The sequence below is a fragment of the Salvelinus sp. IW2-2015 genome, linkage group LG5, assembly GCF_002910315.2.
Source record: "Salvelinus sp. IW2-2015 linkage group LG5, ASM291031v2, whole genome shotgun sequence".
NCBI classification, from domain to species: Eukaryota; Metazoa; Chordata; class Actinopteri; order Salmoniformes; family Salmonidae; genus Salvelinus; species Salvelinus sp. IW2-2015.
In genome coordinates, this window is record NC_036844.1 from 23,274,933 (window position 1) to 23,299,711 (window position 24,779).

Genomic DNA, 24,779 nt, shown 5'->3' on the forward strand with positions numbered 1-24,779 from the left:
GGAGCTAGAAACACAAGTATTTTGCTGCATCTGTGATAGCATCTGAAATCTGTGTACYTGTAACATATACGCCGGGAGTCAGAAAGCAGGTGCAGAAGGTGAGTTTAATACTGAACAGACACAAAAGAACAAACATGGGAAGCGTACTGAACGTGAGAGAAAACCAATAACACCTCAGGACTGATGATAACTGAGGGCTAAATTGAAGGGGGTTGATCAGTGTATTGATAAGGTCCAGGTGTGCGTAATGATGGGTTGCCAGAACCGGTGGTTAGTAAACTGGCAACGTCGAGCGCCGGAGCGGGGGTAGACGTAACAGTACACTACCAATAAACTTTGATTTGATTTGATTTATACTGTGGTGTCTGYCTATGAACATAGGAATTAAACCCACTGCAATATGACTGTTCTCCCACATCAGTCAGGCAACGTATTGTATCTGAACGGCCACAACGCTCATCATAATCACTCATCCTTAGACATATCAATAGAGCCATTTAGATGAAACTGGAAACATAGAAATGTGAAGGGTTCCTCAAGCCGTGAGTTTGGAAAGAGAGAGAATAGAATGAATAGAGCGCTCTGTTGTGTCTGTGACTTGGCTTTGCCAAGCAGCTCATACCGAATGTCCACTTTARGGTTCGGCTGTAACTGCTGTCTTCCTGTCCAAGACATCCCAGTCTGGCTCTGGTCTGGCTCTGCGGGCCACTGATTGACTTGAAGCATGGGGGTTGCAAAGCTTTAAGTTGAAACTCYAAGCCCTTGAGGGTTGTTGGATGTYAACGGAGCTCATTTTGTTGTGGGTTCTACCCCATAAAGGCTGCAATACGTGCGGTAAGGTCCAACCAATGGAAAAATATATTTAATACCCCAATCATTGCACTGCATTTAATGGTGTACTGGGTTATTACTGTGCAGTGGATTAATCAAGCTCAAGTGGATCATTAGTATCCGTGTCCTACAGAGAAAAATCACCATATTATATATTTTTTACTTTGTTGCTTCCTTTAGTGTCCAGAAACAGAGAACTAGCTGTAGATGTTCTCTGTGCCAGATGTTTTRGTTTAAGTTTTTGGAATGTAATACCACAGCACTTTATATTAATTTGATTTGCACAACAAGCCCAACTGTACAGTTTCCCACAAAACTGCAGCATCTTTCACCATTTATACCGTCAAACCATTTTAACACAAGTAAGACTAAAATGAGGGAAAGTATACAGGATTTATGGTAGAGGGGGAATAGGGTGTAGGCCTATTTATGCATGTGTTGTACATTGCTGCACAAATGAGACGTGTAAATGTGCCGGGCGCCGAAGGCTRCAAGAGCACAACAGCAGAATGAAGAGATTGTAATGCCAATAAGTTTTCACGTCATGCATAGTCCCCTCTTTTCTGAAAAACATTGTTCAGAAGGGGGAGGGCAGGACTTGGGTGGCAGAACCAGTGGTGTAAAGTACTGAAGTAAAATACTTTAAAGTACTACTTAAGTATCGGTATCTGTACTTTACTTGACTATTTATATTTTGGAAAACTTTTACTTTTACTTTTACTTGACTACATTCCTAAAGAAAATAATGTACTTTTTACTCAATACATTTTACATGACACCCAAAAGTACTAATTCCATTTGAAATGCTTAGCAAGACAGGAAAATGGTCAAATTCACACACTTATGAAGAGAACATACCTTGTCATCCCTACTGCCTCTGATCTGGCGGACTCACTAAACAAAAACGCTTGCTTTGTAAATTATGAGTGTTAGAGTGTGCCCCTGGCTATCCGTTAAAAAATAAGCAAATGGTGCCATCTGATTTGCTTAATAGAAGGAATTAGAAATGATTTATACTTCTCCTTTGGATACTTAAGTATATATAAAACCAAATACTTTTAGACTTTTACTCAAGTAGTACTGGGTTTTACTTTTACGTCAGTCATTTTCTATGAAGGTATCTATACTTTTACCTCAGTCATTTTCTATGGAGGTATCTATGTGTGTGTGTGTGTGTGTGTGTGTGTGTGTGTGTGGTGTGTGTGTGTGTGTGTGTGTGTGTGTGTGTGTGTGTGTGTGTGTGTGTGTGTGTGTGTGTGTGTGTGTGTGTGTGTGTGTGTGTGTGTGTGTGTGTGTGTGTGTGCATGCGCCTGCCTGCCTGCATGTGTTCGTACATGCATGCTTGAGTGCATGAGTGTGTGTTTATCTTTTGTGTGTGGTGTGCGTGCATGCATGTGTGTTTATCTGTGTGTGTGTGTGTGTGTGTTTAATCGCTTTATTATGTAAATGTTTTGCAGGGCGAGGTGGTGTGAGGGGGTTAATGGAAAACTTCTAGCTTAGCTCCTTTACAGAACACAGAGAGGAGAGGGGAGGTAGGCTAGTGAGTGAAGCATGTGGATTCACTTTAAGAGGCTAACAGGAAGCGTGCTCTGGGTCCTTCCTCTAGGGCAGTGGTTCCCAAACTGGGGGGTCCCGGTTTTAACCTTACTCTTGAAGTTGTAATAGTAGATACACAAGGTGCAATTTTGAAATGTGGTAGTGCATCATCAGTTCCTCTTGTCATGTTAGTCAGATGCATACCTTAGAGAGCTATTTATAACTTGTCAGAAATGTCCAAATCAACTAGCCCATGTCAGCTAACGTTTTTTTATTTAGATTTATTAGCCCATAGATATTGAATTTCTTTTGTGGGTGGTGAACAGTTTGTGTCATGAACAGTGCTTGTGCCCATAGAAATAAATGGGGTGCGTGTTGCGCGAAGCGGGGGGGGGGGGGTGTTCTCCAATGCTGGAAGGGGGGCCCAGAGTGAAAAAGTTTGGGATCCACTGTTCAAGGACACAGACAGGCCACAGGTCGCTCAGCTACACTGCTCTGTTCTTAATGCCTTAAAGTACCTCTTCATAACCTCTACTTCTGCCCAGTCTTCTCTGTTGTTAACCTGCACCTCATCTTTTCTTTCAGAATCTACAATCCTGCCTATGGGATGTAAGCAATACTCTTACTTACCTGAAATGTTAACATATCCACTCACTAGCTAAAAATGTATGAAACCACATAAAAAGAAACAATGTACTCTGTGGGGAGCATCTTTCCTATATTGGCTGAATTTACAACATATATTTTTATTCAGAGCACATCAAACTGTATTTCTATGTGGCGGACTGGCAGGCGGTGTTGTTTGATTGGGTAGAATGGGCCAGTGTGTGCTTTGCCAAGAGCTGTTGGCATGGGTAGACATTAGTCATGTGAATAGTTACTGTAAAGATCCAGAGAGGGATACTGGATTTTAAATGCTTGCTTGTCTCCGCTCCTGTCAAAGGAGCCTTTTTTCCCTTCACAACTCTTCCATCCAAATTTGATTATGCCGTTTGTCCAAAGAGCTCGTCGTCTGAATGCCCTTGTTCCCCCATTTCCCCGGAGGAAGGTCTGACGCGCACCAGCAGGCTTTGAACCCCCCCAACCCCCTTCTCCTCGTCTCTCTCTAACCTCGTTACCAAAGTCTCTCTCTTCTTTCCCCCTCCACCCCGCTGCCCTTCTGTTGCTCCTCGATCACTGTTCCTCCTTTGGGTTCATCGCTTCACAATGAGTGAGACATATAGCCTTGAATTATCATCAGAAACGATCACATTAGCATCATGTAGACTTAGCTCATACAGCACTGTGTAATGTACTGCTCAGTGCTGTGACAATCTGCCTGTCTATAGACAGAACATCCAGCTCTTAATCAACATTAGCCACACACTTAGATTTCCCTCAGTCATACCAGGCCCCAATGTCAACAATCGCAGTGAAACAGCATCAGTGTTTCATGAATGTTTACAGATGTTCAACTGAAGGGCACACTGTGCCGCTTCCTTGTTTATGTTGTAGAGTGACAGTTCTGCTGAGACCAGGGTCAGAGAATTGTTTTCTGCTTTTTTCTCTCTGACAATAATATGATAGTTATTGTATTACTGTATACTTTCTTATATACAACACATGTAGTATTTTAATAGTAACCGTGAAATTGATATTTGACTATTGAGCATTCTATAGTATAAGTTTGTATTTCAAGGTTGCCTAGACATTTCCTGAACAATAAACCAGGAAACAGAATGCCTGCTTTTCAGTTGTTTAGGCATTTTACCAAATTATTTTTCAAGATACATTTTTCTCTTGTGTAGATACTCATGCTGCATTCATAATTGAAGATCACCTATGCAGGAAAGGTCATCATTGTCAACTCCTCACTACAGTTGCCTTGTGGTTTCAAATGCCACACCAGTGCAACTGCCACTTTCATTACCCTGCGTCGGTGTGAAAGTACAGACTCAATTTGAGAGAGAAAAAGGAACGGCATTCACCWATAAGAAGCGTTACAGAAAGGTGCTCTTGTTCCTTTCAAAAGCCTCTGAGTTAAGGTCTTGCAAAACACAGTTGCTTAATAAGTCATTCAATAAAACTGTCCAGTTAACATTTTATGGCCAATTCCACAGGCCTCTGCAGCGCTTGGAGTATTGACTCTTCGGAGACGGAGTCTAAAAATGTGTTTCTTTCACAATTTCTGTATTTAAGTTTATGTTCTTTCTACCCACACTTAAAAAGCTAAGAATACTTCAGTTGTTTTGTGTTGGGTTAGGTTGGGTTAGGTTAGGTTGGGTTAGGTTGGGTTAGGTTGGGTTAGGTTGGGTCAGGTTGGGTCAGGTTGGGTCAGGTTGGGTTAGGTTGGGTTAGGTTGGGTTAGGTTGGGTCAGCATTATGTCTTCCAGCCAAGGTCTTCATAGGCATCTGTTTCTTCATAAGTCCGGCTGGCTGGCCACCCTGGCCCTGCTTTCAGGCAAAAAAAAGCCCTCAGGTGACTCTTGTTAACCATAGAAGTCAGTCTATTCCGGTTAATTTATCCAAGGCAGTGCAACTGGTGGAGCCAGATCATCCCCAAGCTACTCCAGGACAAGCCCAGTTAGGAACCCTTTCGATTGACCTAGTTAGGTAGATCTTAACTAAGTTGGTATAGTTTTGTGGGTGCATCCATGATGACTCCTTGGTTTGACATGGAATGCTGTATGAAACTGTTATGGTCCTACTGGGCCTTGTAATTCACTTGAAACTCTATACCCCAGGAGGCACCCCGTGGGGTGAGCTAGCCGACTGGGACCCAGCTCTCTTGACCTACTCCGTGTGACCTGTCCTCTGCTGTGATTGGCTGGTCAGGGACCCCGGTGGTCTCAGTGGGGGGTCCAGCTTGGGGTGGAATTTCAGAGCAGGGTAGTGTTTCCACACCTGTGGGGGGTCCTGTTGTGTGAGGAGGGAGATGTGGGAGACAGAGAGACACATAAAAGACAACTGCAAGGATGATGTTTTCTCACAGGGTTTGTGCCTAGAACACCAAAAAATTGCCTTTCTAATGAGCTTCATGCGCACTTCCTCGTCTCCTTCCCACGTCTACTTCATTGTCATGATAGATCTGCACAGCCCTTGTTTTTATTGAGATAAAGAGGAGCTGAAAAGCATGTTTAGTGTGTTTTTCTTCAAAGGAAGAAAAGCTGCAGAGTGGAAAGACAGTTTGCTGATGGAGCAGATATGTCGTCGGGGGAAAAGGTTGGATGCTTTCCATGCTGATGATCAGCCTCTGAAGACGAGAGAGACGCCCTCCCTTAGAAAGGACTAATACCCGGTTTCCCGATTGCGATGGAACTAAGGCTTATGAGTGTTTTAACAATGTATCTTTCCTGCAACAGCCGAAGATGTAACGTTTTTCCCAAAACACCATGCAGAGAGAAGTCGCTACGTGCATCGTTTGAGCATTTGTCGATACTGATAGGATCGAAAAGAAAGGCAGCAACTCTCTCAATTCAAATCTTAACTTAGCATTATAATTATTTCACAAAACTGACGACGGATCAGCTCCTAGAGAAATATTACCACCTACGGCTGCAAATATTGAGGCGGCTTATTCTAATGTTAATCGAATAAAAATGCACAAAATCACTGATTTGGCACATCATTGGGCACATTGTAGGCACACATCATGAAATATGTTGAGACAAATTACAGACAGTAGCCTCAATTTATTGAACATGAAATAGGCCTTGTATTTATATTTTAATGCAGTCATCTCTGTTTTCATTTGAAGCATATTTTTACACTACAATTGTTTGTATCAATTGCAAAGACATTGGTAACTTTGTATTTGTAGTCAACTTTGTTCTGAAGTTATTGGCGGTCAAAAAGAGACGGATAAACTATGTGATTCTATGTTTAGCAGAGAGATCTTCTTTGTATAAAGTGACGTGAGAGGGCAAAAAAGCATCTAACGACGCACTTAGCTGTTCTACAGAGTAGAAGACAGGCATTAGATTACAAGTGTTTTCAAGTGCAACGTTAACAACGATGGTTTTGTCAAACAGCTTGGAGATTTAACGATGCTGCTACGGATCTTCTAACGATGAACTTCGCCTTAAGATGCTTTTGGGAAATGGCTTCCAGGGTAGTGATGAGCATTTGATATCCAGAGACAGCAGAGTGAGAGCTGACGGGCTCTGTCTGTCAGTCTGTCTGTCTGTGTGTCTGTCTGTGTCTTTGGGCTCTTCTCCTCTTTACAGTGTGTGATCTGCTTTGATAGCTGATATGCTTTGATGAAGGTCCAGTCAAGGGAGAGAGTGTCATGCAGTGCAGCAGAGTAACTGTCAGAGCAGTAATTTTGCATAATTAGAGACTGCTGCCTTGGATTTTTCTCGAAGTGAAAAGCAAACACCTGAGGTTCATGGAGTGTAACAGTGATGAACCTCCGCTCTGCTCTAATCACAGAACAGCACAGCGTGCCACACTGCACCGTGCTGGACTGAAGTCGGGCAAGGATAGGGTCTTTCAATTATAGTTCCTAACGTAGCAAACATAAGAGATTCCTTTCAAGACCTTTTTGGAAGTGTTTTACATTAGTTTTACATTAGTGTTTCACATGGGTAAAATTCTTGAAGTCCACACTTATATTTATGCGACCATATGTCATTAATGAATAAGAACTAGAGAATAAGACAACACAATAGCCTATCTCAAGGGCACATGGGTAAAACACTCAACACCCACGCACTCCAATGCAAAAGTCTCTCTGGTGCAGCAAGGGAAAGAATGGAGGGATGTGGCGGAGGAGTGGAGGAGGCTCTTTAATTCCAGAGAGGAGGCCGACCATCCGTCTGAAGATGGCTGAAGGGGAATGGCGTTTACGATGGTTGCCCTGGCGATTGATATCCTTGCTGCTAGGTCTTTCCCTGTGTGCACCACCGAGGCCCTTTCCTCGAGGGCTTGGAGAGCTGCGCTCCTCTCTGTGTGGGAAAGATGCTTTTATTACGTCCCTGATCCATGAAGGGCCCGACGAACTTTGACCTTGGGCTTGATTGCCCTGGTAACGCCAAACAACGACAGTGGCCATTCTTTAAGAGGACTAAACAAGGACTGCAGACCATCACCCCCACCCCAGTGATTGTTTTACTTTGACTGTTGAAAAGCTATATCCCATAAATACAGTAAAAATACTAAATTGTGTTTTTTAGACACAACTGCAAACTTAAAGGCGTAGGGCAGTTAATGAGTTAGTCTGATGGGAATCTGTGATGTCATCAGCCTCCTCCCTTGCTTGAGGAACAATAGAGGAGCAATAGAGAACGAAAAACTTACCTGGACCACCTATTGAGAATATGCCTTTTGTTAAGTAAATCAGATGTTAAATGAGGTGAAAAGGAGACTGGAGTGCCACTTTAAGTCTCATAAATAGCCTAAATGATTTTACTGTAATTCTCCAGTCGGCAACCAGTGCACATTACACATAGAGATGGATATGCGTTGCTAACCCACAGTTTACAAGTGTTTCCTTAGTGTTTGGCGTTTCTATGAGACTGTTGCGAGAACAAAACATTTTATTTGCGTCCTACCCTTTATTACGAATGCAAATCTCCATACCTTTGTTTCATTAGCACATTGTCATTATGCCTTTGTCCCATTAAGTGCTTTATCATCATGGCTCTTTTTCATTAGCGTAGTCGTATCTAAAGGCTTGCTTTCATTAGCACCGTGTTGTAAAGGCTGTCTTTTCATTATAGCACTCAATGTTTAATGAGAAAACCCCCAGTGTGTTTACACTGTTCCTATCCCTGACCGCCATTAATGATAATGCTGATTGACTGTTTGTGGGGGATGTTTGAGCTTGTCCCCTAAAGATTGGATCCTCGCACAGTTATTAAACCCAACGAGATCCCTCTCCTGTTCTCTCCTCCTGTWATCATCCCTCGCTCCAGTTGGAAATCAAAGAAAAAAGAGAAACATTCCTGTAATCAAGGGTGCACTGTATGAGCCAAGAAGACACGGAGGAGCAGCAGTATGACAGATGGCTTTAATGACAGATCACTAGATGACAGATCACTTGCGTTAGAGCTCTCAACAGGAGGACTTGTACGCACAGGCCTCTCTTCTACTGCTACACTTTCATCATTCACGTCTTCTGCTTCAAGAGGAGGAGAAATTAGGCTTTTTATTCAAACCAATCCAGAAGGGTGGATAGCAGGAAAAACAACCCCCAAATGTTTTTTTAGTCATCAAGAAAAAMAAATACATCTTGTCGATGTGACACTCCCTGAACGTCTGAAATGGCATATTAATATCAGCTCTACGTTGTTTCTCAAAAACAATGAAAGTAATGTGCAGGGTCACATATCAGGTCAATGTTTAACATGCAAGAGTTGATTAGGTAGGGTCTTGTCGCCTCTACTTTTGACCTAGCGGTGAAAATGACACTAAATTAATTTGTGTTCTGTTTCTATCAGAGGAACATCTCATTTGCTCAATGAAACTACAAGGAACAATTTTCCKCCTCACTTATTATCTGATTCTCTTCACACTCCAGTCCTCTGTCTCCCACGGTTCCAGCTGTAGGTAACATTCCCAGCATTTGAATCACATACTGTAGCTTTACTGTGTCCCGTGGGAAGATTACTCCAGTGGATGGCTAGCYGAGTTTTTTTTTGGCCCTTGTCTACTTGGTTTACACCTGATTTTGGAAAAGTCGAACTTGACTGGGAGCCTTAGCTCATATGCTAACTTGGTAATGTTCAGTGACATGGCTCGGAGCCCTATGACATGTGTCATTGTCCAACCAGAATTTTGCTGCTGCTGTGCTCTCAGAGGAGACAGGGAAAATGTGGTGGGGTAGATTTGATGGACCAGGTCTACATCAAATCACATGTTTTACTGGTGAATTGGGCTGGACCATCTAGGTGTGGTCTTAGTTTACTTGCAGAACCATTTTACTGAGCATTCAAATGTATACATTTATACAGATCATGTGTTCCAAACGGCCCGTTATGTGTCCCAATCTTCATTTTAATGTGGGCGAAAAAGGTAGTTATACTTCTCGCTGATACCTTTGAAATGTGACAACAGTGAAGTATCAGACAAACAGAGTGACATATCAACTTCTTCTCCTTTCAAACATGTTTATTCTTCAATAATGTTTGTGCTTCTAAGTCAGCAGTCTTCATGTCTGTTTTATTTAATTGAGACTAGAGGTCGACCGATTATTATTTTTCAACGCCGATACCGATTATTGGAGGACCAAAAAAGCCGATACCGATTAATCGGACGATTTTTATATATATATTTGTAATAAATTACAATTACAACAATACTGAACGAACAATGAACACTTATTTTAACTTATAATGCAAAAACATAGTGTTGGAAAGGAAAGTAAAAGTGCAATATGTGCCATGTAAAAAAGCTAACGTTTAAGTTCCTTGCTCAGAACATGAGAACATATGAAAGCTGGTGGTTCCTTTTAACATGAGTCTTCAATATTCCCAGTTAAGAAGTTTTAGGTTGTAGTTATTATAGGAATTATAGGCCTACTTCTCTCTACACCATTTGTATTTCATATACCTTTGACTATTGGATGTTCTTATAGTATTGCCAGCCTAATCTCAGGAGTTGATAGTCTTAAAGTCATAAACAGCGCTGTGCATCCCAGCATTGCTAAGAGCTGCTGTTTGAATGAATGCTTACGAGCCTGCTGCTGCCTACCACCGCTCAGTCAGACTGCTCTATCATATATCAAATCATATACTTAATTCTAATATAATAAACATACAGAAATACGAGGCTTTGGTCATTAATATGGTCAAATCTGGAAACTCTCATTTCAAAAACAAAACGTTTATTCTTTCAGTGAAATACGGAACCGTTCCGTTGTTTTACCGAACGGGTGGCATCCCTAAGTCTAAATATTACTGTTACATTGCACAACCTTCAATTTTATGTCATAATTATGTTACAATTCTGGCAAATGAATTACGGTCTTTGTTAGGAATAAATGGCCTTTCAACAGTTTGCAATGAGCCAGGCGGGCCAAACTGCTGCATATACCCTGACACAATTTCCCTAGTTAATATTGCCTGCTAACATGAATTTATTTTAACTACATATGCAGGTTTAAAAATATATACTTGTGTATTAATTTTAAGAYAGGCATTGATGTTTATGGTTATCTACATTATTGCAACAATTGTGCTTTTTTCGCGAATGCACTTTTGTTAAATCATCAAATTGAAGTAGTTCGATGATAAACACTTGTTATGCAACGCAGAACAAGCTAGTTAACCTAGTAATATCATCAACCATGTGTAGTTAACTAGTGAATATGTGAAGATTGATTGTTTTTTACAAGATAAGTTTAATGCTAACTAGCAACTTACCTTGGCTCCTTGCAGCCACAAGGTCCRTTTGATGCTGTACTCAGCCTGCCACGCAGTCTCTTCGTGGATTGCAATGTAATCGGCCATAATCGGCGTCCAAAAAGGCCGATTACCGATTGTTATGAAAACTTGAAATCGGCCCTAATTAATCGGCCATGCCTCTAATTGAGCCTGTTAAAGATGATCTCAGCTTGTCTGCGTTTGTTCATACAGGTCTGGGCTTGGTGCTCCACGTGCATCGCTGGCTTTTGGATTATTCTATTATTCTAATCAAAGGGCTGAGGAATGTGCTTGACAGGCACAGCGCACCCTCTCATTAGAACATACAGACGCATGCATGCACCAACAGCACACACACCACACACACACACACACACACACACACACACACACACACACACACACAACACACACACACACACACACACACACACACACACACACACACACACACACACACACACACACACACACACACACACACACACACACACACACACACACACACACACACACAGACACACACACACACACACACATGCACGCAGCAACCCACACACATGCAAGCGCACTACGACACAACTACACACACACTCCTGACCAAAGCGTCAACATCCCAGATGGCTTATCATGGGGAACTAATTCAATATCCCTGTGCCTGTTTTAAATGTCATTGGATGAGTTCATCTGGAGTGACATGTTTTTCATGGACCAAATAAAGGAGCTATATTGGGCTCGGAACAGAGCAGAACAGAACAGGGGGGGCTTCTCTGACCAACTCTCTTAATGTCTGCTGGAAATCTAATGGTCCTCATGAAGAAAATAATAAAGTAAGGATTTGAGGAGCTCTGATGATGCCAATGAGATGCTCATGAACTCCTTCCAGTCGATAAAGGCTTGGTAAATCCTCCACTGACTGACTATTTTCTCTAGAGGCTGCCAAGCCGGCCATGTCAGTCACAGAAATACATGCCTTTTCTGATGCCATTCATTGGGTCAAAGTGGATTTTAAAGGTCAGAAACTGAGCTCTGGTTGATGTACTGACTGTGATGGGGCTTTCATTTGATATTGGTTGTTTTGACACTGTTGTCAATATACTCTCTCTACGGGGTTTTCTGTCTCGCCTACCTCTTCTTTTTCTGTGCAACTCATCATGTCATGTGTAGATATATACAGGATGGTGTGGAATGAAATGGGAATGGCCGGACTAGCGGGGGTACAGAACATTCAGTCACCCATTGTGCGAGATAATGACTTCCCTATTGAGTCTGACTCTGGTGACCTCAGAGACAGACAGCAAGATGCCCCCCCCAGACCCTCCAGGCATCCCTGCCATTTGGCATTTTGCCCACACAGAGTTCCTAGTCCCAGCTCCATGCCTCTCCACCCCTGCCTAGCCTCCTACCCAGCCTCCCGCGGGCGGTTGCCGCTCCTGGTCACCTGGGCATGGTCATGAAGCTGACATGGAGCTCTGAGCTAGCCTCATGTTCTGGGTTAGAGGGTCACAGAGACACAGTGCTCTAAATGTGAGAGGTTGCTGGGTCTCCATGTGGCAGGGGAGATGGATGTGTAACCTGATGGTGGGAGGGAGGCCGGTCAGAGACGACAGGTACAGCAGAGATCCTTAAAATCTTCCCTCATCCCCTCTCTGTTACCATAAAGGGCAACTTGTAATCTGTATCGACAGGCCTATCCAGGCAGCACCCTTCACCATATTCAGTACCAGCAACCCTCATCTCAGCTTTCTCTCTGTTAATGTCAAAACAATGTATCGTCATCATCCTGTCTGGCTGTTTTAACAGACTCCCTCCTTCCTTCTCCCTCCCTCTGCAGGGTTCCTGAAGCCCCAGTGCTCGCTGGCTCCGCCCCCCCAGCGAGGACGCTCGGGGGAGGCCTGCTCCTGTTTCACCGGCATGTGTCACCTCCACCACCCCCGGATATCTACAGGTAACACTCAACGCCATCTCCACATCCCCTCGCCATCTTCCCCGTCATGGCAGACTCCGCACCTGGGAAGACACCTGTATCAAATAAGTATGAGCTAAGATTTGCCAATGGATAGAAATAGTATATAGTTACAGTATATTCTACAGTACAGTATTATACAGTATATTTGACATACTGTATAAATTGTTTTATTTGGTGAGATAAACATAAAATTCCTGGTAGTAGGAGCATTTAGTGTAGCAAATTTGAATGTCTGAACATGCCATGCCAAAGCAATATATCCACAATGCAAGATGTTGCTTGTTCCGTTCCATAGCTACACACACACACACACCCTGGGGTGTAGAGCTGTCAGAGACAGAAATGTTGTTTCCAGGCAGGGTTCAGCCCAGTCAGTCAGGCAGCCTGATGATTCATGTATTCTTTGCACGTGGAGGCCCGGTGATGGACATGTTAACAGTGGTGCTATGAGACAGGCCTCTGCTCTCATCACCTCCGTTTTCCCTGCTAGGGCAGCCGGGTCAGGTGAGGTCAGCGTAGCAGTGCATTCTGAACCTGACCCTCTGGTATGTGGGGATTGAGGGACTGTACTGTGCTTTTGCTGTGTTGTTGCTGTACGTGTGCATGCCCTGCTGGTGGCTTCATTGGCTGGGAGGGGAAGACTTGTGACTGAGTGGCTTGTTGTAACTTAACACCTATGTCATGTGAGGGGAACATGCCTTGGACAAAGGCGACGTGACGACAACACTCAAACAGTGGCACCTTGGATGAATTTACAGGAGAGGAGAGTGGTACATTAGTGTGAATTTGTTCTATGTGGAACTTCACAGACAAAGCCCTGTTTTAGCTTCACAACTTTGAAAGGTTGTTTTGAAAATCTAGTTTGTCACATGCGCCGAATACAACTGGTGTAGACTTTACCGTGAAATGCTTGCTTAATTAAGAGTAAGACAAGAAAAATAAAATACACAAGAATGGAGCTATATACAGGGAGTACCAGTACCAGGTCAATGAGGAGCTATATACAGGGAGTACCAGTACCAGATCAATGAGGAGCTATATACAGGGAGTACCAGTACCAGACCAATGAGGAGCTATATACAGGGAGTACCAGTACCAGACCAATGTGGAGCTATATACAGGGAGTACCAGTACCAGATCAATGAGGAGCTATATACAGGGAGTACCAGTACCAGGCCATTGTGGAGCTATATACAGGGAGTACCAGTACCAAATCAATGTGGAGCTATATACAGGGAGTACCAGTACCAGACAATGTGGAGCTATATACAGGGAGTACCAGTACCAGATCAATGTGGAGCTATATACAGGAGATAGTACCAGTACCAGATCAATGTGGAGCTATATACAGGGAGTACCAGTACCAGACCAATGTGGAGCTATATACAGGGAGTACCAGTACCATAGTTTGTCATGAACAGTGCTTGAAAGTGCTGAAAGGGGGGCCTGAGTGAAAAGGTTTGGGAACCCCTGACCTAGACCACCTTACACTTACAACTGCAACTGTCAATGCAGAACATGTGAATGAAGGGGGCAGTGTGCATTCAAAGGGTCTGACAATAGAACAATATTGACAAAAGGGACTGTAGAAAAGCTTTAGACAGGCAGAACAAGAACCCACTACCCTCTCTGTCTCTCTCTCTCCCCCACACATACTTTTTCATGGACACGTCTCAGCAAGATCTGTGAGGTGGAGACAGTTAGTTTTTACGCTCTCTCTTTTTTCTCCCTCGTGGTTGTGTGTTGCAGGGCTGGTGTGATTGATGGGTACATTTTTGACTGTCAGAACCCAGTGATGGTGGGCACGTTTCCTGTGCAATTAGATATTTTTCCAGCACACCAACTGTATAAGTGGTTACTGTTACTGTATAGAACTGTGTCAAAGGTCAATGTTTCTACTTGAACTTTTTCCTTATTTCAAGCCACGACCAAGCACATTAAATAGTTATCTTTGCCTGGGTTGATTTAGTAATGTTCCCTCTGAACTGTGCACTGCCGGGCAGCTCTCCCAGGACTTCTGCGCAGAAGAAATATCACAGGAAGAGACAAAGGAGATAGAACTTCAACAACTCTCTAGAGTTTTCCCTGTTAGTTAACGCTATTAACGTGTCCATTACTGTGGCAATTGTGATGGCATCAAGTCAATATTAGCCACTTTCAATGCCGCATACCGAAACAAAACAAACTATGCACGAGATGTTGTTGTAGGAGGAGGAACGCATCAGAGAAGGATTCTATTGCATTGACACACATGACACAGACCGGTGCGGCATAACCAATCAGAGCTGCAGTAGGCCTATATGCAAATAGACCATTGCCATATATGGATCTGTGCCGTTTACTTTTAACTGGACTGTTTGCAGCATGAGTGGTCGTAAGTAGATGCGCTTGTTTTGAGATCAAAGCAAGAGTTGAATGTAGGCACGTGTGCACATTTTGTTAATATCCTTTGCTAGTTAAAGAGTTATTAGCCCAGTTATAGATCATTTGTAGTCAGCAATGGGGGAGTGTTTGCTTCCTACAAGAGCACAACATGTGTACATTTCTAGACATGATGAAAAGCCAGTCAGGTTAAGAGCTTTTTTTGTGTCTTAAAGGGGCAGTGTTGTATTTTGAGTAGCCAATAGGCAGAGGGTAACATAATTTGTCTGCTTCTATGTAATAATGGTATGGGAGTAATAATGCATTTTATTTTGAAAGTGGTTTCTTGCATCAAACAACACAACATTTTCAGTCACCTTGTCAGAAGGACAAGTGGATAAACGGGTTAATGTCAAGCCCTGCATGTTTTTTGAAGAAACCTCATGGAATGTAGGCCTACATTGAATACCACACTGCTACTGTAGGCTGAATGATAGAACAGCTATTTCAATGTTAATAAGTTATGGGATGCATTTTCTCCATTGTTTTTGATGGCAGGTCACTCTGGTAGGTCTACATTATTATGAATTAGGCGCAGTAGCCTACTTGGCCACTGTTAAAACTGTAACTTAAAGCAGATACACCCTCAGCAGACCTAACATTTGCTCAGTTACTAAAAAAAATTGGACGGGAACATTACTGACAAGTGACGTGACGGGAATGTGTGAGACAGTCAGATTGTCTTTTCTTGTCTTTTAAGTGTTTCGCTATTTTGCAAGTTCAGTGGTGTTCCCTGGCCTAGCTGCTCAGAGCAGAGTAGCAATGTGTTCTTAGAGAGAGAGAGAGAGAGAGAGGCTGAGGTATCTGTGAAAGCAGCATTGTGGTTCTTACTCACAGAGAGTATCAGTAGTATGTACAGCCTAGCTGGAGTCGGTCCTTCATACCCAGAGTCATAATCATGGATCTAATTATGGAATGTGTTGCTGTAAATCTCTCATCACCACATCCAGCACACACACCCATCCTAGCCCGTCCGCACATCGGTGTGATTGTCCTCTAATCCTGTCCCTCGGCCTCCCGGCCATAGCCACAATGACAAGCTGCTGTGGAGGACACGGGGTGCTGAGTGAAGACGCAGCAGAGGATTCTGGGAAGGTTGGTTGGCCTCGCCCGGGGAGTCGACTCCAGCGATGATGTCCTGAACTCCCAGCAGCACAGTGATGTGGCCACACTCTGGTTTCAGGGGTTTCACATTGTTTCGAGTTTTCAAAAACAAACCCTTACTGGAAAGAGACCGTGAGAAACAGTATTCAGAGCTTTTTACTTTTCCAGAGATCATTTTAAAAGCAATCATTTTGTTATTTATTTTTAAAGAGACCCCCCAAAAAAGCTGAGAGGAAAAAAGGGTTTGGGCAATGTGTTGTGTGAAGTGAGACTGCAAGAGAGCTTTAAAACAGGGCTTTTTGAAAGGCCCTCACAATGCAGGCCTTGTGCAGTGATTTGGTCTGTCCTTGCGGAGCTGAGCGGAGGAATGGAAAAGATTATCCACAGGAATGTCTGGGGTGCCCTCAAACGGAGCGGGCCGTGTGACTAGCCAATGGGAGAGAGCCCTGCCGAGCGGCTGGCTAATTTCTTCCTGATGAACTCAGCCTCCTGATTGCCAGCACTGAACTCACATATGGCCCGTGTTTGGAGAGACCAAATGACAGGACATAGAGAAGGACGAGGACGAGGAAGGAGAAGGAGAAGAGGGGTTGAGGTGTTGGATTATAGGATTGCGGGCACTCCTTTTTTATTTGATTAGAGTGGGTAGTATGGATGTGGTGTTGGGATTATGGTGCATTTCAACAAAAACAAAATGATCATTCCCTAAGCCCTAAACCTCAACTAAATCTTGTAATAAATGATGTGGAAATTGAGCAAGTTGAGGTGACTAAACTGCTTGGAGTAACCCTGGATTGTAAACTGTCATGGTCAAAACATATTGATTCAACAGTAGCTAAGATGGGGAGAAGTCTGTCTATAATGAAGCGCTGCTCAACCTTCTCAACAGCGCTATCAACAAGGCAGGTCCTACAGGCTCTGGTTGTGTCGCTGGACTACTGTTCAGTCGTGTGGTCAGGTGCCACAAGGACTCACATCAGGGCAACACGGCTGGCCCTTGGATGTACACAGAAAGCTAACATGAATAATATGCATGTCAATCTCTCCTGGCTCAAAGTGGAGGAGAGGTTGACTTCATCACTACTTSTATTTGTGAGAGGTATTGACATGTTGAATGCACCGAGATGTCTGTTTGAACTAGTGGCACACAGCTCYGACACCCACCCCACAAGAAATGCCACCAGAGGTCTCTTCACAGTCCCGAAGTCCAGAACAGACTATGGGAGATGCACAGTACTACATAGAGCCAAGACTACATGGAACTCTATTCCACATCAAGTAACTGATGCAAGCAGTAGAATCAGATTGAAAAAACATATAAAAATACACCTTATGGAACAGCATGGACTGTGAAGCAACACAGACACATGCATACAGACACACAATAACATGCGCACTATACTCACACGTACACATGGATTTTGTATTGTAGATATGTGGTAGTGGTGGAGTAGGGGCCTGAGGGCACACACTTAGTGTGTTGTGAAATCTGTGAATGTATTGTAATGTTTCTAAAATTGTATAACTGCCTTAATTTTGCTGGACCCCAGGAAGATTAGCTGCTGCCTTGGCAACAGCTAATGGGGATCCTTAATGAATACAAATACATACAAAAACCATATCACTACCTCTGTCTGGGTCACTCCCTCTCTTTACTGACTCTCACAGTCCACTCTGAGTGGGAGTGGGAGTGGCCTCCAGGTGTGTGCTTAGTCTTTGATTGACCACTCTGATGTCGCTTTGGTTAAACAAGCAATAATTACGCCTTAAGCCAAGCCCTATTAGCTCTCACCACAGTCCGTAGCTGACTTCATTACCCAGTCTCAGAAGTATCTCACTGCCTCGTAAATCCTGCCAATTCATTTGGATCCCATTTACTATTCTGCAGGACTTGGAAAGAAGACATAGAGCTGAGCCAGAGTAAACTGCAAGGAACCACTGAGGAGAACTGAACACGCACATCTAGCAACCTCCTGATTGTGTGTMCACTGTGTGTGCACTGTGTGTGCGCTGTGTGTGCACTGTGCGTGCACTGTGTGTGCACTGTGCGTGTGTCAGAGAGTGTGCGTGTGTGTTTGTGCGTGCTCGTGTGTATCAGTGGAGGCTGCTGAAGGGAGGACGGCTCATAATACTGGCTGGAACGGAGCTAATGGCATGGCATCAAACACATGGWWWCCATGTGTTTGATGTATTTGATACCATTCCACGTATTCCGCTCCATCCATTACCACGAGCCCGTCCTCCCCAATTAAGGTGCCACCAGCCTCCTGTGGTGTGTGTTATGTGTATGTGTGTATTGTTTGTGTGAGAGAGAGAGGCTCGGCAGAGCAGCGCTGGGCTCAGGCAGTCGGGAGTAAAAACGGCAAGTGATGGGACTCCAGGCAGCATGTGTTTGTAGACCTTGTGGTCACACAGCGGGATCTGCGTGCTGGGGGACGTTCCAGTGGCTCCCAGCGCCTCGTATTTCCCGAGCGGGGTCCCACAGAGGTGAGGGAGGTCGAGGAGAGGGAGCTTGTTAGCCCCAGCATGCTCCATGCTTGCTGCTCTCTAATTGGCTGGCTGGAGTCCGTGCACTCCCTGGCTGCTTCCTGCTGGGTCAGGAGCCAGAGGCGCCAGAGCACCAAGCTGCCGATTACAGGCTCCTGCATACACAACCACCACACAGACACAGTCTATAATAGTCCAATAATAAATGTGTGTCTATCACAGCATTTCTGGATGTTGATTCCACCAGAAAATAAAATAGCCTCACAGTTGTTTGTGCCCAGTAAGACCAGTTTAATGTTTCGGTATGTTCAGTGTGTGGTCTGGGGCCTGTCACCTCTGGGATAAGCTCTGCTAACAGTCTGAGCTAATTGGATGTTTGGACTCATATTGGACTCACTAGATACTGGCTTTAGGCCTAACATATACAGCCACCTCCCTCCACCCTGTTCTGCAATGATTTACAAATTCTATACGTCTGAATCAGTTGGACTTTTTGGGGATGAAAAAGGGATGAAGGGAAATGTCCAAACCGTATGACATCATCACGGCTAGATTTTAATCCCTGTTCTGTAGCTCTATACAGTACGTAAACATGGGACGATTGAGAACAATGGCAAAGGCCCAAATTCCTGCCTGATTAATTCCACTCTATTGTTCTGAATCGTCAGACTAATTGTGGAGCAATCCGCCAGCTAATTGAAAGCAGCTCAGTTTCAGGCCACAATCCATAAATCTCTGCCTTGGTCTCATGGGAAACACATAAATCAACTTCTGATGTAAAGATGGGTTTGATTTCAAGCTATGTTGTGAATGGTAAGTTATGTGTGTGGCTTTTCGATGTCTACAGGGTCATATCCACTGACTCTTGACCTGAATGAATACATGATTTGTGTTTGCATGTGTACATGTGTGTGATTATATTGAATATGTACGTGTGTGTGATTATCTTGCATGTATACATGTGTTGTTATTATCTTGGATGTGTACATGCGTGTGATTATCTTGGATGTGTACATGCGTGTGATTATCTTATCTCAGAACTGATGGGTGTTGGAGAGGGAGTAGAGGAATGGGGAGACATTGTACCTGCCTTTGATTCCTTCCCAAGGAAAGGGAGCCGTGTGCCAGCAGGTTGGGCAGGGCTGATGTAGCTAGAACACCAGGGACCTTCCGCTTGGCACAGAGTGACGGTAGCCATCCATAGTGGGCCAGGAGAAATCACAGCCACTAAGCCTTTAATAACTCTCTGAGCCCATAATCCCTGCAGAGCACCATCACACTGAAATGCTATCTCATTGTTACAGCTCAAACCGTAGGAGGGAGGGAGGAACGCAGGAGGGAGGGAGGGAGGGCGAGTGGAGGAGGATGGAGGATAGCCATAGATTCACCACCTCATCATACACCCCAGAAGAGGCAGAATGATGTTTTTACTTGAATGATTATCACTGTAAGACTGTTGGGATCAGAATGCCTCGCTAAACTCACATTCAATGCAAGAATCTGAGATCGAATGCGAGTATTAAATCCCAGTGCTGTTCACAGAGATGTTTTGCCACATATTCCAAATCCGTATGGATTTGACCCCAACCCTGAAGTAAGATGTTCACTGTACCAAGGCTGCATCTGAAAAACAGCCTTTTCTTCTATCTTCCATTAAACATGAATAAGCAAGTTCTCATTCTTGCGGCCCCATGTTGCTTAATGCAGTACAGTATGTTAATCACAGCAGGGGCACTCTGAGTACTCCTCAGAAATATATGGGTAATCTAATAAATGCCATGAATATAAATGAATATGTGCATGTTAACCCAGATATCTGAGCCATGCTCAGTGCTAGCCGCTCTCTCCCCAGTGTAGTTCGACTAGCTCGCATCATCCCTGATAAAGACATTAAAAGGAAGAGAGGCTATTCTGACTGTCACACCAGCTCTCTCTGTTGACACAGCACAGTGGTGGACTGCCATCCGCCTCCCTTAACTTTAACCAGTGATAAACATGAGGAGGATGAGAGTGATGAGAGAAAAGCATCAGTGTGGMTCTCTCCCACATTTTAGAATAACCCTCCCCTCAACCTAACATGCTAGTTTAAGATGTACTATTCAGCCCTGAACAAACATACTGTTGCCGGGAAGAAAATGTGTACCATAGTGCCAGAAAATGATGATGTACTGGCCAAGAGAGTTGAGAAGTCAATAAAGGAATCATATTTAGCCTCTATGAAAACAACTGGTTTCTGAGGACAGTGGTTAAAGGGGAAACTAAATATAGTTTAGGTTGTGATTTATAGGAATGTCATCTGTTAGAGGGTCCTTTTTTGTTCATCCTCATTTGCTCATATGACTGGACTGGAATCCAAACCGGCCATGTAGAATAGCTAACAGTAGAGGGGTCACACATTTTGGACAGGGCTAAAGAAAGAAGCCAATTTAAATGATTTATTTATCGATTTGTATTTTCTTCCCGACCTATGCATGCTTCCCCCTCTGTGCTGGAAATACTTGTTCCTAGAGGTGCTTACTTAACTGTTAACAACAACAGCAAAATAATGTGAACACTTTTGGCTGGACTGCCCTGTAACTGGACCTCAGACTATAGTTCAGAGCATACTGTAGTTCAGAGCATACTGTAGTTCAGAGCATACTGTAGTTCAGAGCATACTGTAGGTCAGAGCATACTGTAGTTCGGAGCATACTGTAGTTCGGAGCATACTGTAGTTCGGAGCATACTGTAGTTCGGAGCATACTGTAGGTCAGAGCATACTGTAGTTCGCGAGGCCACTGACTGTAGTTCCGGGGAGCTGGATGTAGTTCGGAGCATACTGTAGTTACGGAGCATACTGTAGGGTCAGAGCATCACTGTAGTTCGAGCCGTACTGTAGTTCGAGCATACTGTAGTTCGGAGCACTACTGTAGTTCGGCTGATTCGAGCATCACGTGTTGAGCTCGGTCGAGCATTACTGTAGTTCGGAGCATACGTGTAGTTTCGGAGCATTACTGTAGGTCAGAGCATACTGTAGGTCAGAGCATACTGTAGTTCAGAGCATACTGTAGTTCGGAGCATACTGTAGTTCGGAGCATACTGTAGTTCGGAGTCATTTGGGTCCAGTATGGATGGAGACTTGCCAGCGATGTTTTGTATCAGAAACCCTTTCCCTTCTCATTCTCTCAGTTTCATAAAGACACTGTTGACCGCTATAACTCTTTTCTCTTTGAGAATCAGCCAAATAGGAAACAAGGAGATTGCTTTATTAAGTTGCTGAACTCAGTTCTACTAGTGTGGAAATTCTTATTATTGCCCATTCTTCTGTCAAGCTTTCCACAAGGCTTCCATACTGCAAGCTGAGAATGCATATTCCAGAATGTTCCTGCGGAATGGTTGGTGTGTCCTCTAGATCTGTGTCTGTCTTGTCTGTGTACTGGGCTGTGTGTAAGTCAGCGGTGGCTTGGGGAGATCCTTTCGAGGAGGTCTGGGAGCTTCTTCCTGTTTGTGCCTCTCCCTGTTTTCTGTATGGACAGTCGCTTCTGTCCTCAGCGCTGCTGGGAATGTGAAGGATGACGGGAACCTCGATCATCCAACTCTCAGTCCCTGGAGGGGGAGCAGGGGTGAAGAGCAGGAGGGGAGAAAGGGGGAGGCAGGGCGATCGCTATTTTGATGCTAAAGTGATCAGACTCGCTTGGCATTATAGCTGGCTCTGCGGCAGGGGGAGGTGGGGAGGCAGCTGGAGCGAGCGCTTGATCCGAATGTCACCGAAGCCGATCTCATGAAGTGGGAGGTCAGCGCTGGAACTACCTCCCTGGTTGCACCCACCTCAGCACAGCACGACCCCTCGCCTTGCCACCTCGCCTTCAAGGGTAAGCTGGGGAGCTGGGCTAGAGGGAACGAGGGAGAGGGAGATGGTTTGGGCCAAAGCGCGGACCTCATGTGGATGTCACGTCTCTCCCTGCCCAGCAACAGGCCCACTCGAGTGTGCTAATGCAGCCATGCATTGTGGGATGGTGAGAGGGACTGGGGGAGAAGTGTTGGTAGCTCCCACGTGTTCCTTCTCTTAGAGGGGGGTTCTGGGTGTTGTAATACAGAAGCTAATGGAAATGTCTTGTTGAGACACAGCGCTGGTCTGGAAACGGCTGCTGGTCTTCTAGGAAGAGAGCAGAGCAGTGTGGCTGGACCCAGGCTAGGGCTGTGGCGTTCATTACATTTTGTCAGCCGGTTGTTGTCATGCAAAAGATTAGCGGTCTCACGCTAATTGACCATTAATTAACATAAACACATTTAGCATCTCCAGGCCTCCATGCGTACAAGCCGCTGATGCATATCTTTGGAACATTTACATTTAAAAAGTATAATAAATCTATTTAATATACACCATCATAATAAATCCGTTATTTATTTTAGTCAGGTTTAAAGAACCTGACTTAAAGAAAATACAAGAAATTGTATTTCAGAAGAACAGAATATGAGTTGGTCTACTGTATGTTATCTGGCTATGCTCCATGRCATAGGCTGGAGGCTTGTTCATTTAAGTCCCGTGCCATTATMTTATATTAAGAAGAATATAATTGAACTTAGCTGAATAAAATATAAATTAAAAAAATATATATTTTAACAAGACATGTGTATGTACTGGGATAGTGAATGGAGGCAGCTTTCCCACTGGTTTGTTATTTCACTCCACTCACCATCGACTGTTTGAGGAGCATGCAGCCTCTCGCTGTAAGACAGGGGATATTCCACCCAAGCTCAGTATGCCATGGGCTCTCCAACACTGTTCCTGCAGCTACCCAGTACTCAGTATGCCATGGGCTCTCCAACACTGTTCCTGCAGCTATCCAGTACTCAGTATGCCATGGGCTCTCCAACACTGTTCCTGCAGCTATCCAGTAACTCAGTATGCCATGGGCTCTCCAACACTGTTCCTGCAGCTATCCAGTACTCAGTATGCCATGGGCTCTCCAACACTGTTCCTGCAGCTATCCACGGCCTCATTTGGGAAACCAGGTGAAATCTGTTCGGGAACATAGTAACATGTTTTCACACTGAAACCTATTCCATTGAACTGCTGAGAGCCCCACACTGGAGACAGGAATGAAGGAGATGGAAACTCACAGTGGTGAGATATTCTGTAGCTAAAGGTAATGTGTCAGCCTGTTAATAATGAACTTATATAAAATGGGGCTCATATATAGACATATGCATAAGCTCTAATATGGGTGTTTTGAATGAATCATCACCTTAGAAAGTGCTGGCCATTTCGTTGTGTTAGGCTTTTAAACATCCACAATAACCATATTTTGCATTCAGTTTCAACTTGCGTTCATCAAAGTGAGGTGAGTTTTAAAAGCATTATACTGTTTTGATGTTAAGTTTGGTTAGAGGGACAATAGAGCCCTACTGTAGGTACCTGATGGTGACCTGAGTGACCTGATGGTCATTAGCGAGTTGGGTACGACCAACGCATGTCCAAAGTGAATAAAATGAGATGACTGTGACTCAACGGTCACGTGGAATTTTACTGTGCCCATGACTCATGAGRGCCGGTAATACGGTCACCGCAACAGCCCTAACCCAGACTTTAGTTCAGACATTTGGGACAGAAACAGGGACAGAGATTCTTAGAATCAGCTCACTGCTGTGACAGTGAGTGACACACTCAGCCACCAGGTCTCTGACAGCCCCTCGGGCTCCATCTGAAGTGTCCAGAGCAAGTTCTGTTAGTTCATCTGGGTGACCCAAACCCCACCTCACCCCACCCAGGCCCACTCYGAGCTGGGGAACAGAGGGGACAGTTGGTGCTGGCAGAAAGCTGACCTTTAGTGCAACACACGTCAGTCAATACGACTGTGGGTCTGGGCGGGGGGCGGGATGGGGGCGAGCAGAGCCCTGTGTGTGTGACAGAGCGAAAACAAACCCCACAGGGGAATCATGTCCACAAGTTCTTTACAGCCACTGACATTGAGCTAATTGACTGACCTGGTCATGTAATGAAGGGAGCATGAATCGTAAAGGGAGAGAGGGAGGGGACAACTTGGGAGAGAGGGAGGGTATAACGTGGGAGAGAGGGAGGGGACAGCGTGGGAGAGAGGGAGGGGACA

General features: G+C 44.3%; 1 protein-coding gene across 1 annotated transcript in view; it reads left to right on the forward strand.

Moving 5' to 3' along the window:
• The window catches only part of LOC111964535 (retinoic acid receptor RXR-alpha-A), a 153,131-nt gene that overhangs the window by 25,200 nt on the left and 103,152 nt on the right, over positions 1-24,779 (forward strand). The window contains exons 2-3 of the mRNA XM_070443480.1: positions 2,953-2,976; positions 12,544-12,657. Coding sequence (XP_070299581.1) covers positions 2,953-2,976; positions 12,544-12,657 — 138 coding nt within the window. The remainder of the gene's footprint in view (positions 1-2,952; positions 2,977-12,543; positions 12,658-24,779) is intronic.